Here is a 22,924-nt window from a genome sequence, read left to right as displayed (position 1 = left end):
TTTTGAGATGGAGTTTCACTCTTGTTGCCCAGGCTAGAGTACAGTGGCACAATATCAGCTCACTGCAACCTCTGCCTCCTGGATTCAAGCAAATCTCCTGCCTCAGCCTCCCAATTAGCTGGGATTAGAGGTGCCCACCACCACACCTGGCTAATTTTTGTATTTTTAGTAGAGACAGGGTTTCACCACGTTGGCCAGGCTGGTCTCAAACTCCCAACCTTAGGTGATCCGCCTGCCTTGGCCTCCCAAAGTGCTGGGATTACAGGCGTGAGCCACCATGCCTGGCCAAAATTGTTATTTTTTTAAACAACTTTCCAAGTGCTTGGAATTATGAAAGCAGCACTTAAAATTTTTAAAAGTATTTCCCTACATGTTAACCTAATCTTAAGCCATTAATACTGTTTAAGATTTAAAATTATCTTGGCAGTCGAAGAAGTAAAATCCAGAAAAGGTAAATGACTTGCTCAAGGTGGTTCCTGCTGGATCTAGAACCTTCATCCCATAGCCTCCTGGGATTAGGTTCTTTCATAGACTATCGGCTTAAGTACTTTTTGGAAATAAAAGAAAATGTAAATATATAAAAGACAAGAAAGCGAACTTGTATCTTCTCTGGGGTAGTTTAGCAGTAGTTCTGTCTTAAAGAGAATTAGACCAGAGAGATACCATTTCTAATCTGAAACTCTTTGGTTCTGTGAAATTGGTTGAAGAGGCTAAATTTGATACGAGATCTGTCTCTATGTGGTGAGCCCTTGGAATATTCCTCAGTACATCACAGTGAGGGGTGGGTGGCCTGGTGTCTTTAGGACTCTTCCAGTGGCGTGTGAGCAATAGCATCTGTTACCCTGTTTCTGTGTGAAACGATTGGCCAATCCCACAGGCTGAGCTGTCTCACTCACTGAGAAGCAGCAGGACAGAGTGGTTAGGGCAAGGTGATGGAGTTCGATGCCAGCATTCGTGTGTCTGCTCTGGCCACTTGCCAGCTGTGTGACTCTGGACAAGGATAATAGTGAAGATGACAATAATAATAAAACCTGCCTCATAGGGCTGTTGTGAAGATTAAATGAGTTAATATTTGCAAAGACTTGAGAATAGCACCTGGCATATAGAACGTGCTATACAAACATTTTTAAATTGTGGCAAAAATTGACCATTTTAACCTTTTCTTTCTTTCTTTTTTTTTTTTTCTTTTTTTTTATTTGAGATGGAGTTTCACTTTTGTTGCCTAGGCTGGAGTGCAATGGTATGGTCTCGGCTCCCTGCAAACTTCGTCTCCTGGGTTCAAGTGATTCTCCTGCCTCAGCCTCCCGAGTAGCTGGGATTACAGGCGCCCGCCACCTGGCCAGTTTTTGTATTTTTAGTAGACATGGGGTTTCACCATGTTGGCCAGGCTGGTCTCAAACTCCTGACTTCAGGTGATCCGCAGCCTCAGCCTCTTAAAGTGCTGGGATTACAGATGCAAGCCGCCATGCCTGGCCTGTTTTAACCATTTTTAAGTGTACATCTCTGGGGCATTAAGTACCTTCACATTGTTGTGCAGCCAACATGAATGCCCCATTCTCTCCTCCCCCACAACCCCTGGCAACCTCTATTCTACTTCCTGTCTGTATGAATTTGACTACTCTTGGTACCTCATATAGCTGGAATCATACAGTTTTTCTTTTTCTGACTGGCTAATTTCACTTAGAATAATGTCCTCAAGGTTTATCCACACTGTAGCATGTGTCAGTATTTCCTTCCTTTTTAAGGATGAATACTATTTCCTTGTATGTCTATACCACATTTTGCTTATCTGCTTTTCTGTTCGTGGACTCTTGAGTTGCTTCTTCCTTTTGGCTATTGTGAATAGTGCTGGTATGAACCTAGGTGCAAATATCTGCTGGAGTCCCAGCTTTCACTTATTTTGGGTGTATACCCAACAGTGGGATTGTTGGATCATACGATAATATTACATGTAACTTTTTGCACAATTGCCCTACTGCTTTCCACAGGAGCGGCACCAGTTTATATCCCTACCAGCAATACACGCAGGTTTCATTTTTTTCCACACCTGCACCACCACATGTGATTTGTTTTCTTAATGCTTTTTTAAATATGCAAAAATATTGAAGGAATTTATTAACCAACAGTCATATATCCAGTGTTGTTAAGTTGTTGCCTTAGTCTTTTAAAAGAGGAATGAGTAAAATACTTTGATGAGGGAAGATTTGGGAAATCTTCTGGTTAATCAGATGCTGGTTAATCAATGTTTACCAGCAAAGCCCTCCTTCTGTGTTTCTAGAACCCTCCTTCTGTGTTTCATCTAACCTCTCCTTGATCTAACACTCCCATCCCCATCCTTTGCACTCTACTTTTAAGGAGAAAGGCAAGTCATAGGTAGTAAGCTCATAACAAGAATTTGTTTAGAACCAAACTGCTTTTTGGTTTACATACTGCAGTGTGTAAAGAACGAGTTGGCTCAGTTTCATCTACCAAATTAGAATGATCCTACCCTCCAAGTGTATTGTAAAACTTGTATGAACAGACTGAGCATATCCAGCATAAAAGTAGCCCATCCCTGAAAAAAGATGTGGGGAAAACACAGATGGAATGAGAAAGTTCTGGTTCCTCTCTGGCCTGTGTTTTTCCTCTTGACATGCTTCCTTACTTTGTGAGCTCAAGTTTCAGTGGGTGCCAGGGGCACCAGTCCATTAAGAAGATCATGTCTGTTTTGCGAGCAGTTTCCGGAAGGCTCTGTGGATCACAGAGATTGGTAGTAACATGGGGCATAGCCCAATTCAGCAGGAAGCAGTTAGAGCGGTCATCAGTCAACCTCCCCAACAGCACTTGGGTTTTCCTGTTGAGAGCAGGGACTGAGAGACAGGACTAGCTGGATTTCCTAGGCCGACTAAGAATCCCTAAGCCTAGCTGGGAAGGTGACTGCATCCACCTTTAAACACGGGGCTTGCAACTTAGCTCACACCCAACCAATCAGGTAGTAAAGAGAGCTCACTAAAATGCTACTTAGGAAAAAACAGGAGGTAAAGAAATAGCCAATCATCTATTGCCTGAGAGCACAGGAGGAGGGACAATGATCGGGATATAAACACAGGCATTCAACCTGGCAACGGCAACCCCCTTTGGGTCCCCTCCCATTTTATGGGAGCTCTGTTTTCACTCTATTAAATCTTGCAACTGCAAAAAACAAAAAACAAAAAAACAAAACAAAAAAAACCAGGGGGCATAGCTAGATCCATCGAGAGCTGCCGGAATCAGTGGGTCGAGTGTCTTGAATAAAATGCTTCTTCCCAGGAAAGATGCCTCCCAGCTGGGTTCCCTAAGCTGCCTGCACATGTTTGACCAAGTGTGAGCTAAGCTGGGGTCAGTGCCCAGTTGGTTAAACATGAAGTCGCTTATGTGGCCTGAGACCTTTGTGCTGTTAAACCAGGGCTGCTGGTATGCAGACCTATGCAGCCGGTCGGGTACACATAGCACATCTTCTCAAAAATGCCAATTTCACTAAGTTTGGGGGTGGAAACCCCTTCTATTTTAAATACTGAAACACAGATAAATTGTGGATTAAGATGAAAAATGGATGATTTTTTTAAAAGGGTGAGACAGACATGATACTTTATGCTAATTGGGCTTTGAGCTGTGCCCACAAATAATCGTTTTCACCCCTCGTTCATTCCATGTATTTCCTCTCTTCTGCATTTAGGGTTTTCTATGAAGAAGCTTATTGTTGCACAATTTGGGAAGCCTGGGGGTGTGTGGAGGTCCAGAGAGACTCAGAAAGGCTGGTTTGCATCTCCTAAAGGTAGCGTGGCCAGTAAGAGTCAGACTGCTGCATGGCTGTGCTCACCACGTGTCATCTGTGATCTTGAACAAATGGTTGGACTGTCTCAAGCCTCTGTTTCCACTCTGTAAAGTGGGAATAATACCAGTGTCATAGGATTGTTGTGGGTTAAATGCTGTGCAATGAAGAGGAGCTGGTGCTGGCTTTGTCTGTGGCTGTGGAAAGGTGGATAAGGAGATGAAGCCTCACCTGCTGCTTCTATTAGTGCCTCTCCCAGCCCTTTATCCTTACTTATTCATGTAGCAAGGTCTCTACATGCTGGAATTCACAGCCTTCTTTTATTGCTGAATTTCTTCTCTCTGCCCTTCGTCTCCCCTTAGATAACTCTAACTCCTCCAGACCTGATATCAAGATGAATGGAAGGCTGGCTTGGGGAAGGGTCTGGAGTAGCTGAAGATCTGGAGTACCTGAAGACTACTCCAGAGGACTTTACCTCCAAGGGCAAGAAACCCATCTGGTGTGCTGCTCAAGGCTCTCCATAAGTGGAAGCATCAGGATGGTAGTGAATGGAGCACTAGGAGAGGAAATGGGGAAGCAAGGATTTTGAAGAGCAGACAAGAGCCATTATCTTTAATCTCCACCTCCATTCCCATGGGTGCAGCTCTAAACATGTTGCAAGAAAAAGCAGATCCACGTGGACTATGAATACTGGTCAACTGGCAAAATGAGCTTGGTTTGACTATTTAAATTAATAGTAATTATTATAATATAATCAGTGAATTAACAATTGATGCCCAGTGAACTGTATGTGATTCTCTTGCAGGCATGTGTATTATCAGGTGTTCCAGTTTAGCTGCCATGAAAGAACTTTTATCAGTAGAATGAACATCTGCCCAGCTTCTTGATTTTGAGCCATCACCTGGTCTTCTCACTGTCATCTCACAACCGTACTCCTCTCATCTACCTGGCTTAGAAACAGCTGTAAATGACCTGGGGGTCTCCCTTCACGTATTCTTGAGAAGCTCAAAAACTTGGAAGGGTGGAGGGGAATGGCCCTCTTAGCTGTGTCCATAAAACAGAGACTTTGAAGGCTAAGGATTGGGACAGAAATACACCTTGATGTGTGTATATGATTTCTCTATTCTTGTCTTCACTTCTCCAGATGTGTTTTGCCACCCAACTTCCTTTCTCTCCCCTCCTTGAAACCTGACTTCAAACTCTCTTCATCTAGAAAACTGGCTCTGATTAATCCCATCATTGAACAACCTCTTTTCCCTCCCTCGGCTTTTCTATTCTTTCACTTTAATTAGTTTGTACTTTTTCCAAGGAGCTTTATAACTTTTCTCCAACTGTTAAATGTGTCTTCTCCTGTTAGATTGTAAACTGAGGTACAAAGTCCTTCCACCCTATCCCTTCTCTCTACCCATGAAGTGCTCTGCAACTATTTAAACATTAGTTAGAGACTTTGCCATATACCAAAAGAAATGCATTCTGTTGTTGTATTTATTGGTTTTAATTACAAATCAGTTAGGATGCATTTTAGGATTCTGCATCTCCATAATTCTCTGCTAGCACTTTGCACCTAGTGGACTATTAGTACCATTACTTTTCCATCCCTGCCTAGCTTCATAATTGTGGACACTTCTGCTGCGCAAATGCTGGCAGGGCTCTCGTGACGTAATTCTGAAATTGTATTTTAGTGGCTGATACACAGAGAAGATTTGGCTATCTCCTCTGGTCTGCAGCTGACATGTGGCGTGAGGGAATTTACATACAGTACCATGGTCCAGTTCCCAGCCAAGAATTAAATGCCTGGAGGAGATCAGCTATTTAAATCTGAAGCAGAACAGCATGATTTATATTTAAGGTAGTTGCTGTTCTGGCTCTTGTATAAAGTTCTTTCAGCTCTGGGCTAAAGAATCATAATATCAGAAAAACCTTCATGTCCATTGTATGTTTATAAGAACATCTCTTCTAAACTGGGACCATTTACTTTCTGAGAGCAGTGGTACTGCATGTTAGAACAAAAAGCACACAGCAAGCCAAAACCAAAATGTTTGCAGCTTTGTTGCCCTACTGCAGTAAATTCTTTCCCATGAGAGTGCTGTTCTCTGTGTATTTTATACACTTTCCAAGTAGTTTACACAATCATGGGTTGTATACATTCTCTGCAGCCTGCAAACTTGATGTGAGCCTCACCCACACTTGCCAACCCAACTCCCTTCCCACATCAGCCATTCCATTTCCTCCTACTGCTTTCTGTGCTGTTGACCTAAAATAATAAAAATGTTTGCACTAATATAATCGGGTACCTCCAAAACACAAAGGTCAGTGAAAACTAAACAAAAACCAAGAATAGTTTTAAATACATGCCAACCCTATAGAGCAATCTATTAGCTCTAGGACCTTGAGTAAAGCACTTAACCCATTTGAGTCTTAGTTATGTGGAGGTAATAATACTTGTCCCATCTATCAGATGAGAGCTGTTCTAGTCATGAGAGAGAATTTATGTGGTAGCACTTTATAATTATATATGACTTCTATGAAACTGAAGAGCTCAGCATGTTTGGTTCAAGTCTTGCTGCTTGCTGTTGGCACCATATGCAGTGTTTTATGGCTTCTCATGAGTCTAGTCTCCTTACGAACCCTAAATGTGTGGACCCGAGCTGATTTTCATGTCCTACTTAAACGAGAGAAGCTTCTTGCTAATGAGAACTAGCCTAGGTGGCTTTAGTCCAGAATCTAATCACATTGAAATATATTCTTGATTCATGACTGTATTGTCAACATATATCCATTTGCATAGTATGATCCACTTGAGAGCTGAGTTTTGGGCAATATTTTTTAAATTGTCCTGAATCGTGTGTTAATTCGCACTCACTAACAAACAGCATATGCTTGCATTAATAGTACCCATCTGTTCAACATCATAGCCTTCTAATTGAGTCTGTTGTATTAAACTTCTCTTCCAAATATAAGTTTTGACTTAAAGTCAGCTCCTTAGTATATCCCTGGAACAGTGAGATACCTTTATGTTTTGTTCCCTTAATTGTACAAGCTTGTCTTTATGTAAATTGGCATATTGGGGTGACTTTCTGGTGCCGAGCCATGTCCTGTTTCCACCTTCACCATCTGAAGTCACAAAGTGAGCTGGCTGCTACTTGTTGACTTCCTTTTTCTTCCCCCGTATCGTGCTTCTCTTCTTCTTGTTCCTTCTATTGCCAGTCCCGCCCATGCAAAGCATCACCATGTTTTTCTTTGTTCTTCTAATTTGGATTTCATGTCACACAGGCTTGCTGCAGCCTTCTCATCACTGTCCAGGTTAGGTTTCCTTCCATTCATTCTCTTTCACTCATGTCTTACCCTACCTGTTTTCTCCCATTAGCCTGTCACACCCAAGCTATCTCTTTAGGCTGTTGGGCCTTCTAATAAGATATCATGGCATTAGTCATCTTCTGACCACCTCCTCTCTGCTGCCTTTGAACTTCTGTGATTTTTAAAAATACGGTAAAACTGACTACATATTCATTGTACATTTTGAATGACCATGATCCTTTTCTAGAAGTTCAGATAGATCAGTTAGATGCATGAAAGTCATCCTTTACAGTGGAGCTGGTATTAATGCTTATTCCTCATTATTTATTTATTTATTTTTTTCTGTAACAGAACATTAAAACAAATTTAAGCCAGACACAGTGGCTCACGCCTGTAATCTCAGCACTTTGGGAGGCCAAGGCAGGCAGACCACTTGCAGCTAGGAGTTCAAAACCAGCCTGGTCAACACAATGAAACCCCGTCTCTACTAAAAATACAAAATAATTAGGTGAATGTGGTGATGTGTGCCTGTAATCCCAGCTACTCGGGAGGCTGAGGCACGAGAATTGCTTGAACTTGGGAGGTGGAGGTTGCGATGAGCCAAGATCACACCACTGCATTCCAGCCTGGGCAACAGAGTGAAACTGTCTTAAAAAAAGAAAAAACAAATCTCATCTATTGTTATTTCTAATATAGATATAGTAAAGTAATACAGGTAAATGGTATAGAGTATTTGGAAAATGTGTAAGAATCAAAAAAAAATAAAAAGAACAAATCTGACCTCAAGTGATCCACCTGCCTCAGCCTCCCAAAGTGCTGGGATTGTAGGCGTGAGCCACTGCGCCCAGCCCTTGTTTTTTTCTTTTGATCTTATTACAACCCTAGCATTCCTCATGGTCTAATTTGTCAATATTGAATATTAATTTTTCTTCTTTTGCTGGACTATATTTGAGATTTTTGGATCTCTGAGAAAAAAAGCCTATAATTTTACTTTGTATACTTTCAAGATGGTAACATTAATTTTATATGGTTGTTTTTTTGGTTTTTTTTTTTGAGACGGAGTCTCACTCTGTCACCCAGGCTGGAGTGCAGTGGCATGATCTCAGCTCACTGCAAGCTCTGCCTCCTGGGTTGACGTCATTCTCCTGCCTCAGCCTCCCGAGTAGCTGGGACTACAGGTGCCCGCCACCACGCCTGGCTAATTTTTTTGTATTTTTAGTAGAGATGGGGTTTCACTGTGTTAGCCAGGATGGTCTTGATCTTCTGACCTCGTGATCCACCTGCCTCGGCCTCCCAAAGTGCTGGGATTACAGGAGTAAGCCACTGCGCCCGGCCAATTTTATATGGTTTTCAGGGAAAAACAAATTCACACAAATCTATCTGCTGATTAACAAGATATCTATAATAATAGCGACACCCTCAGAAAAGCCTAATGGCTGCTGATGTCATCAAGCATTTACATGTAGGGAGACAGTGGCACTTCAGTTTAGTAGAAAGATCATGAACTTTGGAACCAGTTGTTTTGAAAACCAATTCTGCCATTTACCTGTTTTTATGATCTTAGAATTGCCAAAGACTAAACTCTCTGAGTTTGTTTCCCATTCGAAAAATATATTTTCCAATCAATTCCTATCTTTTTTTTTTTTTTTTTTTGAGATGGAGTCTGGCTCTGTAGCCCAGGCTGGAGTGCAGTGGCGCAATCTCGGCTCACTGCAACTTCCGCCTCCCAGGTCCCAGTTAAGAAATTCTCTTGGCTGGGTGCGGTGGCTCAAGCCTGTAATCCCAGCACTTTGGGAGGCCGAGACGGGCGGATCACGAGGTCAGGAGATCGAGACCATCCTGGCTAACACAGTGAAACCCCGTCTCTACTAAAAAATACAAAAAACTAGCCGGGCGAGGTGGCGGGCGCCTGTAGTCCCAGCTACTCGGGAGGCTGAGGCAGGAGAATGGCGTAAATCCGGGAGGGGGAGCTTGCAGTGAGCCGAGATCTGGCCACTGCGCTCCAGCCTGGGCCACAGAGCGAGACTCCGCCTCAAAAAAAAAAAAAAAAAAAAAAGAAATTCTCTTGCCTCAGCCTCCTGAATAGCTGGGATTACAGGTACACGCCACCATGCCCAGCTAATTTTTATATTTTTAGTAGAAACAGGGTTTCACCATGTTGGTCAGGCTGGTCTTGAACTCCTGATCTCGTGATCTACCCACCTCAGCCTTCCAAAGTGCTGGGATTACAGGCATAAGCCACCGCACCCGGCCTTCAATTCCTATCTTAAAGAGGAATGCAGGGACTAAGAAGTAATATATGCAAAATATGTGATGTAGTAAGTGCACATTAAGTATTAATCCTTTCTGTCTGTGTTTTTTTTTTTTACACATCATAAAGAGCTTACATTGATTAGAAGAATAAGTCATGTGCTGTATAATATACAGAAAAAAACCCACTTGTAGCTAAGAGATTGTTTTGTTTTCTTGCATGAACTGTTGAGTCATGTGTGATCTAATTTTTCATTTTTCCTAATAGTCAAGGGAAAATTAGGCCGAGCCTCACTGTTCTCTTGTCTTCTAAAGCCTCCAACTTTGTAGGAATATCCTCTGCTATTGTACTGTTTGGGGTGGTTTTTGTGAGGATAGGGACAGGGGACTGTTGTTATAAGACCTGCTAACTCGGCTGAACAGTTGTAAAATATTATTATTCCTATGGGGTATTAAAGTTTATGTAAATATCTGGGTCTTTAAACTATTAATTATCTATAGAGAATAGGGAGAATTACTTTAGGATTGGTTCTAAATAACTTGGGACATTTTGCCCTGACCAACAGTTCAAGCATAAAAGGTTCATACCAAGTCCTAGGGAGTTGAGTTTCTTTCCCTTCTTCTAAATATAGTAGAAGCTTATCCAAACTAAAGATTTTTAAGTTACCTTCTGTTGTTGGAGTTAAATTTTTAAGATTGGCCTTGGAAACTTGACACTTCATTCTTTCTTACTGAGATCTGTGTGGGGATGGGAGGACAGAGTATATAGGAGCAGGCAGTGGACAAATGGAATTTTCTCTGTGCCTACTTGGTAATAAGTAGAGATTTGCTTTCCAAACTGTGTCTTGAAATTGTAGTTGTTCAAAAAATTCCAAATCTAGGAATCATTGCCTATAATTCTTCCAAATTAAGCAGAGTTCTAGATACAGTCCACCCACAAACCCAGTCTGCAGACCAGCCCCTCTGTATATGGGCCTTAACATCTCCATAGGCTACTTTGGGTTTCTAGATAATGAAAAAAGAAATTAGATATTCTTATTCAGATTTACACAGCGGACCAAATGAATTTTCCTCTTGTGTGAAATTTATAAATAATTCATCTATTCTGGAAAGACGTTCTGGGTGTGGAGACCCAAGTTTGGTTTCGAAACAAATGATGCAGTGGCTCACGCCTGTAATCCCAGCACTTTGGGAGGCTGAGGTGGGTGGATAACCTGAGGTCAGGAGTTTGAGACTTGCCTGGCCAACTTGGTGAAACCCCGTCTCTATGAAAAATACAAAAAAAAATTTAACCTGGCATGGTGGCGCGTGCCTGTAGTCCCAGCTACTTGAGAGGCTGAGTCACGAGAATCGCTTGAACCCAGGAGGCAGAGCTTGCAGTGAGCCAAGATCGTGCTACTGCACTCCAGCCTGGGCAACAAGAGTGAGACTCTGTCTCAAAAAAAAAAAAAAAAAAAAAAAGAACAAACAAAAAACCCGACAAGTGTTAAGTAGATGTTTATAAGTATGAAAAAAGTTTGGGGACTTTTGTATGAAAGTGGGATTCAGGAACCCTCTTTCATGTGTAGATCCTGATGCCGTGTACATTGAAAGCATATTTGCAGAAAAGGATAAATTATTTTCATAAAGCCTAAACTCTCTCTCCATTTTCCTGTGTAATTATGACAAGCTTCTTAACTATTCCAGGCCCTAGTGACCTCACTGCAACAAAGAGGGTATTGGCAGCCAATCAGGAACTCTAACTCTTGTTGGTAAACTTGTCTTGTCACTGTTAGTTACCCTCATTTCTCCACCTGGGAAATTCTTCTAATGCTAAACTTGAAGGTTTGGAGCTTTGTCTTTTGATGGTAGGTGGCCATAGTCGCTTACAGCCTTGTCTAACCTGAATATCCTCTGAAGTTGTGTATTGATTTATAACTTTGGAAGGTTCTTAGAAATGTGTCATGGGGGAACAGTTCCAAGGATGATGTGGAAGGCAGGCTTTCCATAAAGTTCCCCTGCCCTTAGTATCTTGTGTGACTATTATGAGAGCAGCAAACTTCGTAGGACTAAACTTGGAAGGACACAGCATCTCTGCCTTGAAGCACAAAGTTGAGCACACCATTCAGCAGCCTTTACTGAGCACCTATTATTTCCTTTGCCCTTGGTAAAGATATAGAAATGGATTAGACTCGAGGGCCTGTTCTCCATGTCTCCTAATTTTAGTAACTTGATGAAGCCATGTTTTTAACATGGGGGTGGCAGTCTCTCTCATTGTTTCAGATTCTTCAGAGTGCCTGTGAATATGTATGGGGTTACTAACAACTTCGGCCTAGGGTTTGCCTATTTTTCAAAAGAAAATTCAGTTCAGGGAAGTTTGATTATGTGGTCCTTTAAAGCTTAAGATTAAGCAGCTGTGAAATACTTTTGGAAGCTGGTGTGAAGCTGGAATATACCACAGGTCAAATTTACAGAGTGTATCAGCTTACTTGAAATCTTGGACTTTAGGTTCTCTCATCTTTATGTTTCATTCTCCCATTCCCACCCCAGTTTTAGTGTCTTGGAATCAATTCTCTTCCTTCTAGTGTGTTCTTTGATGTACAAATGCCATCTCTGATAACTATTCTTTAAGTTGTGAGAGGGGGCAGATATCCTTTTAGGTATTTTCTTCCAGACAAAAGCAGTTCCCAACTCTCAGAAGATGGAATCAACCCAAATGTCCATCAGTGACAGACTGGATTAAGAAAATGTGGCACATATACACCATGGAATACTATGCAGCCATGAAAAAGGATGAGTTTGTGTCTTTTGTAGGGACATGGATGCAGCTGGAAACCATCATTCTTAGCAAACTATCACAAGAACAGAAAACCAAACACCGCATGTTCTCACTCATAGGTGGGAACTGAACAATGAGATCACTTGGACTTGGGAAGGGGAATGTCACACACTGGGGCCTATCATGGGGAGGGGGGAGGGTGGAGGGATTGCATTGGAAGTTATACCTGATGTAAATGACGAGTTGATGGGTGCTGACGAGTTGATGGGTGTAGCACACCAACATGGCACAAGTATGCATATGTAACAAACCTGCACATTATGTACGTGTACCCTAGAACTTAAAGTATAATAATAGTAATAAATAAATAAATAAATAAATAAATAAATAAAAAACAGAAAAAAAAAAAAAGATGGTTCATTGAACAATTGAAATTAATTATATACTCGAGGATACTTAGGATTCTTTGTAGAAATTTTGAACCACATAGAATAACAATGTATGTTTATAACGCTAAGGCTGGGCACCATGGCTCACTCCTGTAATCCCAGCACATTGGGAGGCTTAAGCTGGAGGACTGAGCTCAGGGGTTGGTTCAAGGCCAGCGTAGGTAACATAGTGAGACCTTGTCTCTACTGAAAATAAATAAAGGTTAAATTTTTTAAAATACAAAATAAAATGCTAAATTGTGGGTCCACCCTCCCCTCCCCTTCCCTTCCCCCCCTCCCCTCCCCTTCTCTCTCTCTCTCTTTCTTTCTTTTTTTTTCTTTCTTTCTTTCCTTCCTGCCTTCCTTCTTTCTTCCTTTCCTTTCCTTTCCTTTCCCCTTTCCCCTTTCCTTTCCTTTCCTTTCCTTTCCTTTCCTTTCCTTTCCTTTCCTTTCTCCTTTCCTTTCTCCTTTCCTTTCCCCTTCCCTTTCCCCTTCCCTTTCCCCTTCCCTTTCCCCTTCCCTTTCCCCTTCCCTTTCCCCTTCCCTTTCCCCTTCCCTTTCCCCTTTCCTTTCCCCTTTCCTTTCCCCTTTCCTTTCCTTTCCTTTTTGAGACAGGGTCTTGCTTTGTCACCCAGGCTGGAATACAGTGGCGCGATCACAGTTTGCTGCAGCCTCCACTTCATGGGCTCAGGTAATCCTGCCTCAGCCCTCCGAGTAGCTGGGACTGTAGGCTTGCACCATCACACTTAGTCAATTTTTTGTATTTTTTGTAGAGACGGGGCTTCACCGTGTTTCCCATGCTAGTCTCAAACTCCTGAGCTCAAGGAATCCACTTGCCTTGGCCTCCCAAAGTGCTGGGAGCTACCCCAGCTGGGCATATTTCTATGAATTGATAATTCCTGGTTTTCTGCTTTTCCTTAAAGAGAAATACCCTAAATAATATTCTGTTATAGAACAGATTCTGAGCCCTGGTTTTGGGGACTCTTGCCAACCCTCCCTTCAATAGATCCCTCAAATCTGAGCATTTTGTAATTTTGCCAAACTTTGAATTGTTTAATAAAAACTTTAAGAGACCTTTTGAGTCATAGTCATCACTTTGTGTTCCATCTCCATAACAAACTGGCACCAAGCAGCCACTCAAATATTTGTTGAACAAATGAATGAATTTTATTTAATACAAAGTGAATGCTGGCCTTGGTGTCTCTGTGTGAAGGTAGCAGGTAAAGAATGGGGGAAATTAAACAGTGACCATGTCAACTCCCTATTGAATGAGGTAGATTTTGGGCTATTTTTACATTGGATTTTGTATGTGTTCTTTGGGAAATGGACTCCTAAAGGACCCTTTCATCTCTATACTTCTATTTCAAAATACTCTCTAACAACTTGCTTTCATTCTGCTCCTTGAATCTGTGAATAAGCCTTATTGTATAATTTCCATAGAATGCAATTGCTTTGAACTGTCATCTGATGCTATAAGTGGTATTTTGTGAGTTACTAATACATCAGAAATCTGTGTTCTTCACAATGTCCTCATGTTTTTTGTGATTCAGGCAGCAAGTAAAGATGAACTGTGGAGGTTGCAGTTAATCAAGTTACTTTAAAATGGAAAGAATTTTGAAGCCACTTAAATGACCTGTTTCTTGGGCTTGGCAGTGACAAGTCCCTTCCTGGGCTCACTTAGATTTAGCAGCAGGAGGTACTGGGCAAAGAATAAGAGCTGCAATGTTGACAGACCTTAGTTCTTGCTTCTACCATTGACCCAGCAAATAACCATGGGCAGTCCCTTTCCCTTGCTTGACTTTGGTTTCCTCATTTATAGGAAAGAGATAATGCCTATCTTGCAGGGTGATCATGAGAACCACAGAACCACACAGTAACATATAGAAACATCCTTTATAGGCAGTAAAGCCACGTCTTAAGTGAATTATTTTATTAGCTCCATGATGGATCTTTAAATGACAGTGTTATTATCCATGCCAGTCATTCTTATCACAAGTCCACTACTTAGTAAATATTGAGTAATGCAGAAATATTTGCAGGCAGTCTCTGTGGCCCAGAAGGAGCTGCTTTTGCTGTTAAGATTTTCTCAAACTCCTAACCTTCTTAGGCTTACAGTTTGACAGTAGATTATGAAAGGTATTCTCTCCCACTCAAGGAAGGTGAGGCTGAAGTGTGTGTAGTTAGAAAGTCAGTGGGCCTGGCACAAGGTCAGAAGGCAACGAATGGATATGTATAAGGAAGTCCCAATGAGGGTATACATTTTTTATACTTATTACCCTGTGTCTGGTGCTTTGACTCACATGTGGCACATAGAACCTAAGAATTGAACATTAGTTGAGTAAAGTCCATAGAATGGTGCTATCTTTGCTCCATTAATAATCATACTCTTATCGAGTGTAAATAATCAAATAAAATTACCCCACAGAGATATTTTGGAGCCCTTTTGGAGCCTTTTGGAGCCTTTCCTGATAAGATATTTTATTTGTTCATCATATATTTTTACAGAGCATGCAGCCTGTGCTGGGAGGTATGCTGGGTACCATGAGGACACAAATATGTCTTCTAGGAGTTTACTATTAACTAAAGTGGGATAGGAGGGCGTTTTGAGCTGAGACAATCAAGAAGACTTTGGGAAGAAAAGGGCCCACTGGGTCAAGCCTGGAAGATAGGTAGGATCCTACTAGATGGGGTCAATATGTTGCAATTGCAATTTAAAGCTTTGTGGGTGTGTATTTTAATTCACACATTAAGTAAAATCTCTTATTTGGACAGGGTGATAGCAGAGTTTGGGAGCCCCTTAGGAACTGTCCTGGGCTTTTGCAATCTTGCATGGTTTGTGGAGGCAGTTGTGGACAGAGGCTGAGGGACCGGGTTCTGCTGGGGCTTCTGTCTCCTGCTCGGGGGTTGGTTGAGGCTGGAAGGGTGCAGCAGCATAAGAAAGATGGGGAGAGCACCGCCTTTTTAATGTGACCCCAGTGCCTATTATTCCAAGTTGGGGATGGTATGATGAGCACAGGGGCTCCCACTAGGAATTTTATTTTGGATCCAAGCCTTAGTGTTTCTGGAGTACTATAAAATGAAAACATCCTGTCAGAAATGGGAAAGTCTTTAAGCTGACATTAAAAAGAGAAACTGGGAATCATGAGGTATCTTGGGGATTAACTGTTCAGAACAGTAGAGATGGAGGATTAGGTGATGGTATGTGAGTGTGGCAGGTATCATTTAAGAAAACACAGGAAAAGAAAATTATAAATTTTTTTTGAGACGTAGTCTCATACTGTCACCTAGACGAGTGCAGTGGTGCTATCTCAGCTCACTGCAACCTCCGCCTCCTGGGCTGAAGCAGTTCTCCTACCTAAGCCTTCTGAGTAACTGGGATTACAGGGTGGGCACCACCACGCCTGGTTAATTTTTGTATTTTTAGTAGAGATGGGGTTTTACCATGTTGCGCAGGCTGGTCTCAAACTCCTGACTCAGGTGATCTACCTGCCTCGACCTCCCACAATACTGTGATTATAGGCGTGAGCCACCGTGCCTGGCCTAAAAATTATAATTTTTAAAGTCTATTCATTATGCAGTAATGATGAGCTCACTTAGTGAGGATTCCCTGGAAGGTAGTTTTTCTGTACACGTAGAGTGCTATCTATGTGCAAGGAGCCTTGACAAATTCGAAGGAGACATGAAGATGATCAAAACCTTCCTCTAAGGATTCCCTAGTTTGGAGAGACAGACAGACTGATGTATAGTGGGGGGCTTTTCTGATGAATGATATCATAAAAATGTGAATTAAAGTGCCAAGAAGAGCCAATGGGTTTAGATTCAGAGGTCCATGGAATTTTGCCTGAGATGATGTGAAAGCCACCACCTGCAGAAGGTGGGAGAATGACTTTCCAGGCAGAGAGAAGGGTAGAGCAGAAGCACTCAGCGTTGGAGGGAGTGGTGTGGTCCTGGAACACGGAGCTGCTTGGGAGTGGTGGCTAAAGTGTGGGCTTCCTGGATAGGGGGAGATGCAAAGTGTTCGAGAACCTTGTTCTGTAGGAAATAGGGGAGCCATCAAAAGTTTTGAGAGGGGGAGTAATAAGGAAGACGCTTCTGTTGGCCATGGGGAGAATGAGTGGAAGACGGGTAGTGGCTGAGTGACTAGACCTGTTCTGAGAGTTTATGGGAGAGACGTTAAGACCTGGACTGTCTCAGTGGAGGTGCAGAGGAAGATTGAGAGCTTCAGTACTTCTCAGAAATGTGAGAGATCATTTTTAAAGTTTAGATTGGACTGAGTTTATTAAAGAAAAAGAAAATGTTTTTGACAGTTGTCAATCTTTGTTGACACACGTTGGTATCAGTGCTGTGGGATGAGGTCTCCATGTTCAAGGAATGGAGCCACAATGGAAATTGGGAGTGGTAGGAAGGGGGATGGGGACAAGGATGAGGACATTCATGGAAGCTCCTGCCCCTTGGCACACTTCTTTTTTTATTCTGAGACTGAGTCTAACTCTATCGCCCAGGCTGGAGTACAGTGGCGCAATCTTGGCTCACTGCAACCTCCACCTCCCAGGTTCAAGCAATTCTCCTGATTTTCCTGCCTCAGCCTCTCAAGTAGCTGAGACTACAGGCGCCCGCCACCACATCTGGCTAGTTTTTTGTATTTTTAGTAGAGACGGGGTTTCACCGTGTTAGCCAGGATGGTCTCAATCTCCTGACCTCGTGATCCACCCACCTCAGCCTCCCAAAGTACTGGGATTACAGGCGTGAGCTACCACACCTGGCCTTGATTCACTTGTTAAAAATAATACTGTAAAAATACAAAAAACTAGCCAAGTGTGGTGGCATGTGCCTGTAGTCCCAGCTACTCGGGAGGAGGCTGAGGTGAGAAGATTGCTTGAGCCCAGGAGGCTGAGGTTGCAGTAAGTCATGATGGCACCACTGCACTCCAGCCTGGGTGACAGTGCCAGTTCCTGTCTCGAAAAAAATAAAAATAAAAAAGGAAAAGAAATAATATTGTAAAATCCAAAGGCAAATCTCTCTTTCTCTCTTTGCCTGGTATTTCAATACTCCTGTCTCTGAATGTTCAGCTGCATATGAGTTTTTTCTGGTTGATTATCTCTGGTGTTCAATGAAGACTGCCTTTGTAAATCACATGTTGTTATCCTCTATTTCTAGCTATTGTGGACGATGAAAGGCTCTCTGCAGAGGAGATGGATGAGAGGAGGCGGCAGAACATTGCTTATGAATATCTGTGCCACTTAGAGGAAGCCAAAAGGTAAGATCCAGACTTAGTCTATTTGTGCACCATCTCTTGGAGATAAGCCTTGTGATGAGGGCATGGGATTTGATGACCAGAGGGTTCTGAAATGGGCCAGCATTTCTAAAGAGCTGTCACAGTTGGAGATGGCCAGGGAGAGAGTCTTGCCTGCACTCAGTGATTTAGATTTGGCCAAACCTCCTGTGCCAGGAGACCAGTGGGCTAGGGATGACCCCTCCACACTCTACTCCAACCCTGAGTCACAGCTGGGTGCACATCACACTCCTGTGCATATGCTACATAGTTCTAATAACTCATTTGCAGTCTTGTTGGCAGCAGGATAATGGGAGAAGAAGCACCTGTTTCTTGCAAATGGTTGGGCAGAGTTGAGAAAAAGTTGATGCCACAGCCAAAGTTGAAGCACTTTGGCTTAAAGTTAAAGCACTATTCCTTTCCCTTCCTCAGAGCCTCCCGGGAAATCACTGGGCCAACCCAGATGGTTTCAAATTCTTCATCTCACTGGCTTGAATGTAGAGGAGCAACAATGACTTAAATCAACTTCCTTTTTCCCCAGAGCTTCCTCAGGTCTTTTCCCCACTCCCAGCCCAATGATGATAAATGCCCAGCAGGATAGTGGCATATCAGACTGAAGTCCATCAGTCCCTAAGTAGGTTTATGACAGCAATCTCCTCTTTAAACCATGGGTGTGTGGCCACTTAGGGTATGTTGTCTCTAAAATCACATTGACTCTTTTAGACTTTTTAGATTAAATAAATGTTGCGTTCTCCAAGGAGAAAGTGAAGATAAGGAGTCCTAAGTGCAAATACTTTTCTCATGAGAGGAATCAGAGAACTTTGTCCTTTGTGGGATGAATGCTACAGAGTTCATATGCCATGAGTTAGAGTGTGATTGAATGCTTTATGCCTTGATGGAGCAACAGTATTGTTCCCTGGACAAAGATATGTTCCAGCCCCCTTAGCTATATAGAAATAAGTACTTGGTTAAATGGTCTCTGGTGTTAATTATCTCTGATCACTGATAAATGGCTATCTACAGAACTAGAATGATGAGGTTTTTAATCAGTATTTGCAGAACATTTGGTGACACATGCCCTAATTTGACATCAAAATTGCTTTCAAGGGGTTTCTCAGAGTTGTTTAATATTTTAATAGTGTCACATAACTTTCTTTAGGCTCTAAAAACCAAGTTTTGAAGATTGTTTAACATGTCTGTGAAGTCTACAGTTAGGTTGCAGGATGCTAGCAATTCACTATCAGTCTAAGATCATTAAAAACATGCTTTTAGTCAAGTTGTTGCAAAAATGTGAGATTAGGAGATTAATTCATAGGCATTGAGAAGAAGTGGTCTCAACCACTCCTGAGGCTAAGGTGGGAGGATCGCTTGAGCCTAGGAGGTGGAGGTTGAAGTGAGCTGAGATCGGGCTGCTGCACTCCAGCCTGGGTGGCAGAGTGAGATGCTGCCTTTAAAAAATAAAAAAAAAGAGAGAGAGAGAGAGAGATTGAGAGAGAGAGAGAGAGAAAGAAAAGAAAAAAAGTATATACTTTCAGTGAATAAGTTCAAGGAGATGGTAGAAAATCTTACTTTTCTATTGGTACTCACTCTATGTACTGTTTTTGCCTCCTGTTTTTAACAAGTGGGAAGGGGTGTCATGTAGGGGAAAATGATACGTGATTGGGAGTTGGTTTACCTAACTTCCTGGTCCCAGCTCCACCACTTACACAAGCAGTTTGACTTTCCACAGACCATTTAACCTGTGGGAAGTTCAATTTGTCCCCTCTGTAAATGAGACAATAAAGATGATGTTACTTATTGCCTTACTTGTTCATGGATTCAAGGATTTTTTAAAAATCATTTAAAGAAGGTGAAAGTATTCTGTAACCTATAGTGCCAGTCAGGTTTCTGGTGATAACATAAGCAAAGTTTTCTCCTCAGTATATTGAAATGGTATAAATGTAGCTTGAAAGTTTGTCACCTTCTCTAGTATTTTTGAAATTCTATGGTTGAATTTTGTTCAGAAAGTCAGCATAAGAATTATTTCAGATTCTTTGAGGAAAACTTTCCTTGGAATAGTTTCATGAAAATAATTATCAAAATGTACAATTTTTCCTCTAAGATGGCTTTTCTTTTTTTTTTTTTTTTTTGAGGCGGAGTCTCGCTCTGTCACCCAGACTGGAGTGCAGTGGCCGGATCTCAGCTCACTGCAAGCTCCGCCTCCCGGGTTCACGCCATTCTCCCGCCTCAAGACTCCCAAGTAGCTGGGACTACAGGCGCCCGCCACCTCGCCCGGCTAGATTTTTGTATTTTTTAGTAGAGACGGGGTTTCACCGGGTTAGCCAGGATGGTCTTGATCTCCTGACCTCGTGATCCGCCCGTCTCGGCCTCCCAAAGTGCTGGGATTACAGGCTTGAGCCACCGCGCCCGGCCCTAAGATGGCTTTTCATAAATTTATTTGATAAGAGCATATTAGATGTAGTATATATTTGTGAATTATTAAGACGCCAATACTTTTTTCTTTTTCTTTTTTTTCTGAGATGGAGTCTCACTCTGTCGCCCAGGCTAGAGTGCAGTGGCAGGATCTCAGCTCAGTGCAACCTTCGCCTCCTGGGTTCAAGTGATTCTCCTTCCTCAGCCTCCCAAGTAGCTGGGATTACAGGTGCCCACCACAACAGCTGGCTAATTTTTGTATTTTTAGTAGAGACGGGGTTTCACCATGTTGGCCAGGCTGGTCTTGAACTCCTGACCTCAAGTGATCTGCCCACCTTGGCCTCCCGCAGTGCTGGGATGACAGGCTTGAGCCACTGCACCCGGCCAAGACACAAATACTTTGAAAGAAGCTGATTTTTGGTCATTGATTATATAAAAATTTGTGGCTACTGCTAGACATATAGTTGTGCTGATTTAAGAAAGCATAGTGTACAGAAAACTCATGGTCTTGAACACAAGAAATATAGGAAAGGGTGAATTCATCTTCCTTGAAAAGATTATTTGAGAGAATTTATTGCATGATTCTTTTAAAGTATTAGTACCTTTGGAATTTGTAATATTGGGTTTATTATAATGCACATATGTGTGTTCACATGAGTGGAGTTGGCTTAGAATATTGAGTTTCTACTAAATTGTATGCTTGTACTACATATATTCATCTAGGAAGTGTTTCTTGTTTCTGATTTCAGTTGAAATGACTTTATTGCATTTTGATTAAAAATGTGTTGGTTCTGTCTTTGCACCTGTTTTTCTTTCTGGAGGTGAGAATTGGAAGGTATCTAGTTTGTATATCCTGTAACTTAGGATTTTTACAAATTGAGAATTACAATATTCCAGTATATCTTCAATTTTGGTTTTATTAATTTCAAAATTCTATAATAAATCAGGCCATTTAAAAGTTCTTTATTCAGAGGGGGCATCACTACCAACATTACAGAAATACAAAGGATTATAAAGGAATACTGTGAACAATTACATGTCAATGAAAACTTAGAAGAAACTGACAAATTCCTAGAAAGACAAACTACTAAAAGTGACTCAATAAGAGATTTAAAAATCTGAAAAAAACTAACATAAAAATACAGAATGAGACTTATGATAAGTGAAGAGACTGACTTAGAAATCAGAAAACTTCCCACAAACCCAGATAACTTCACAGTAGAATTCTGCCAAATGTTTAAAGAAGAATTAATAGCAGTCCTTGCAAACTCTACCAAAAAATACGAAAAGAGAAAACATTTTCCAATTCATTCTTCTGAGGCCTACATTACCCTAATACCAAAACCAGATAGTCATCTCAAGAAAACTAAAGACCAATATCTCTTATGAATACAAATGCAAAAATCCTTCACGAAATACTAGCAAATCAAATCCAGCAATATCTAAAATGTATTTAATGCCATCAAGTGAGATTTATCCTAGGAAGCAAGCTTGATTTAAGACCTGAAAATCAATATCATATACTATATTAATGGAAGAAAGGACAGAAACCACATTATCATCTCAATATATGCAGGAGAAGCATTTGATAAAATCCAGCCCCCTTTCTTGACTTAAAACATTCAACAAACTAGGAATAGAAGAGAATTTCAACCTGATAAAGGACATCTATGAAAAACTTACAAGTAACACCATACTCAATGGTGAAATACAGGAATAAGGATGTTTTCTCTTACCACTTCTGTTTAACATTGTACTGGAGATTTTAGCCAGGCAGTTAGGCAATAAAAATAAACAAAAGGCATCCAGATTAGAAAGGAAGACGTGAAACTATTTCTAAGGGATGTTATCTGGTTTATAGAAAATCCACAGGAATCTACTAAAAAACAGAACAGAAGAAAACACTAAAGAAACCCCACCAGAATGAGTCCATCATGGTTGTAGGATACTAGGGGAGTGTGTAAAAGTTGCATTTCTTGACACTAGCAATAAGCAATCTGAAAATGAAATTAAGAAAGCAATTCAATATACGATAGCATTAAAAACAATAAAATTCTTAGGAATAAAATTAACGAAAGAAGTACAAGACTTAAACACTGAAAACTACAACACATTGAAAATTTTAAAACTCTTAAATAGAAGGAAAGACATCTCATGTTCATGGATTGGAAAATAGCATTAAGAAAACAATGGTCCCAAACTGATTTATAGATTCAATGCAGTTTCTAGAAAAATCCCAGCTGCCTTCTTTGTTTTAATGGAGAAATTGAAAAGCTGATTCTAAAATTTATATGGTGGCCAGGCCTGGTGGCTCATGCTTATCTTTCAGCACTTTGGGAGGCTGAGATGGGAGGATTGCTTGAGGCCAGGAGTTTGAGACCAGCCTAGGTAATGTAGCGAAACCCTGTCTCTGCAAAAAAAAAAAAAAAAAAAAAAAAAAATTTTAATTAACTAGATGGGTGGCGTGCACCAGTAGACCTAGCTACTCTGGAGGCTGAGGCAGGAAGATCACTCAGGAGGCTGAGGATGCAGTGAGTTATGATCACACCACTGCACTCCAGCCTGGGTGACAGAGCAAGACCTTGTCTCAAAAACAAGAACAAAAATAAGGTTTATATGGAAATGCAAGGAATGTGGAATAGTCAAAAGCATCTTGAAAAAGAAATGCAAAATTGGAGGACTCATTTTTCAATTTCAAAACGTACTTACAAAGCCAC

The 22,924-nt window shown here is 41.4% G+C and overlaps 1 protein-coding gene across 3 annotated transcripts in view; it reads left to right on the top strand.

Moving 5' to 3' along the window:
• The window catches only part of IQGAP2 (IQ motif containing GTPase activating protein 2), a 310,003-nt gene that overhangs the window by 44,454 nt on the left and 242,625 nt on the right, over positions 1–22,924 (top strand). For all 3 annotated transcript variants that reach the window (XM_007975849.3, XM_073014669.1, XM_073014668.1), the window contains exon 2: positions 17,681–17,780. In XM_007975849.3, the coding sequence (XP_007974040.2) occupies positions 17,681–17,780 (100 nt within the window). The remainder of the gene's footprint in view (positions 1–17,680; positions 17,781–22,924) is intronic.

Source organism: Chlorocebus sabaeus, chromosome 4, assembly GCF_047675955.1.
Source record: "Chlorocebus sabaeus isolate Y175 chromosome 4, mChlSab1.0.hap1, whole genome shotgun sequence".
Taxonomy (NCBI): Eukaryota; Metazoa; Chordata; class Mammalia; order Primates; family Cercopithecidae; genus Chlorocebus; species Chlorocebus sabaeus.
The sequence above is the reverse complement of the archived record's forward strand: the minus strand, read 5'-3'. Positions and strand labels throughout refer to the sequence as shown.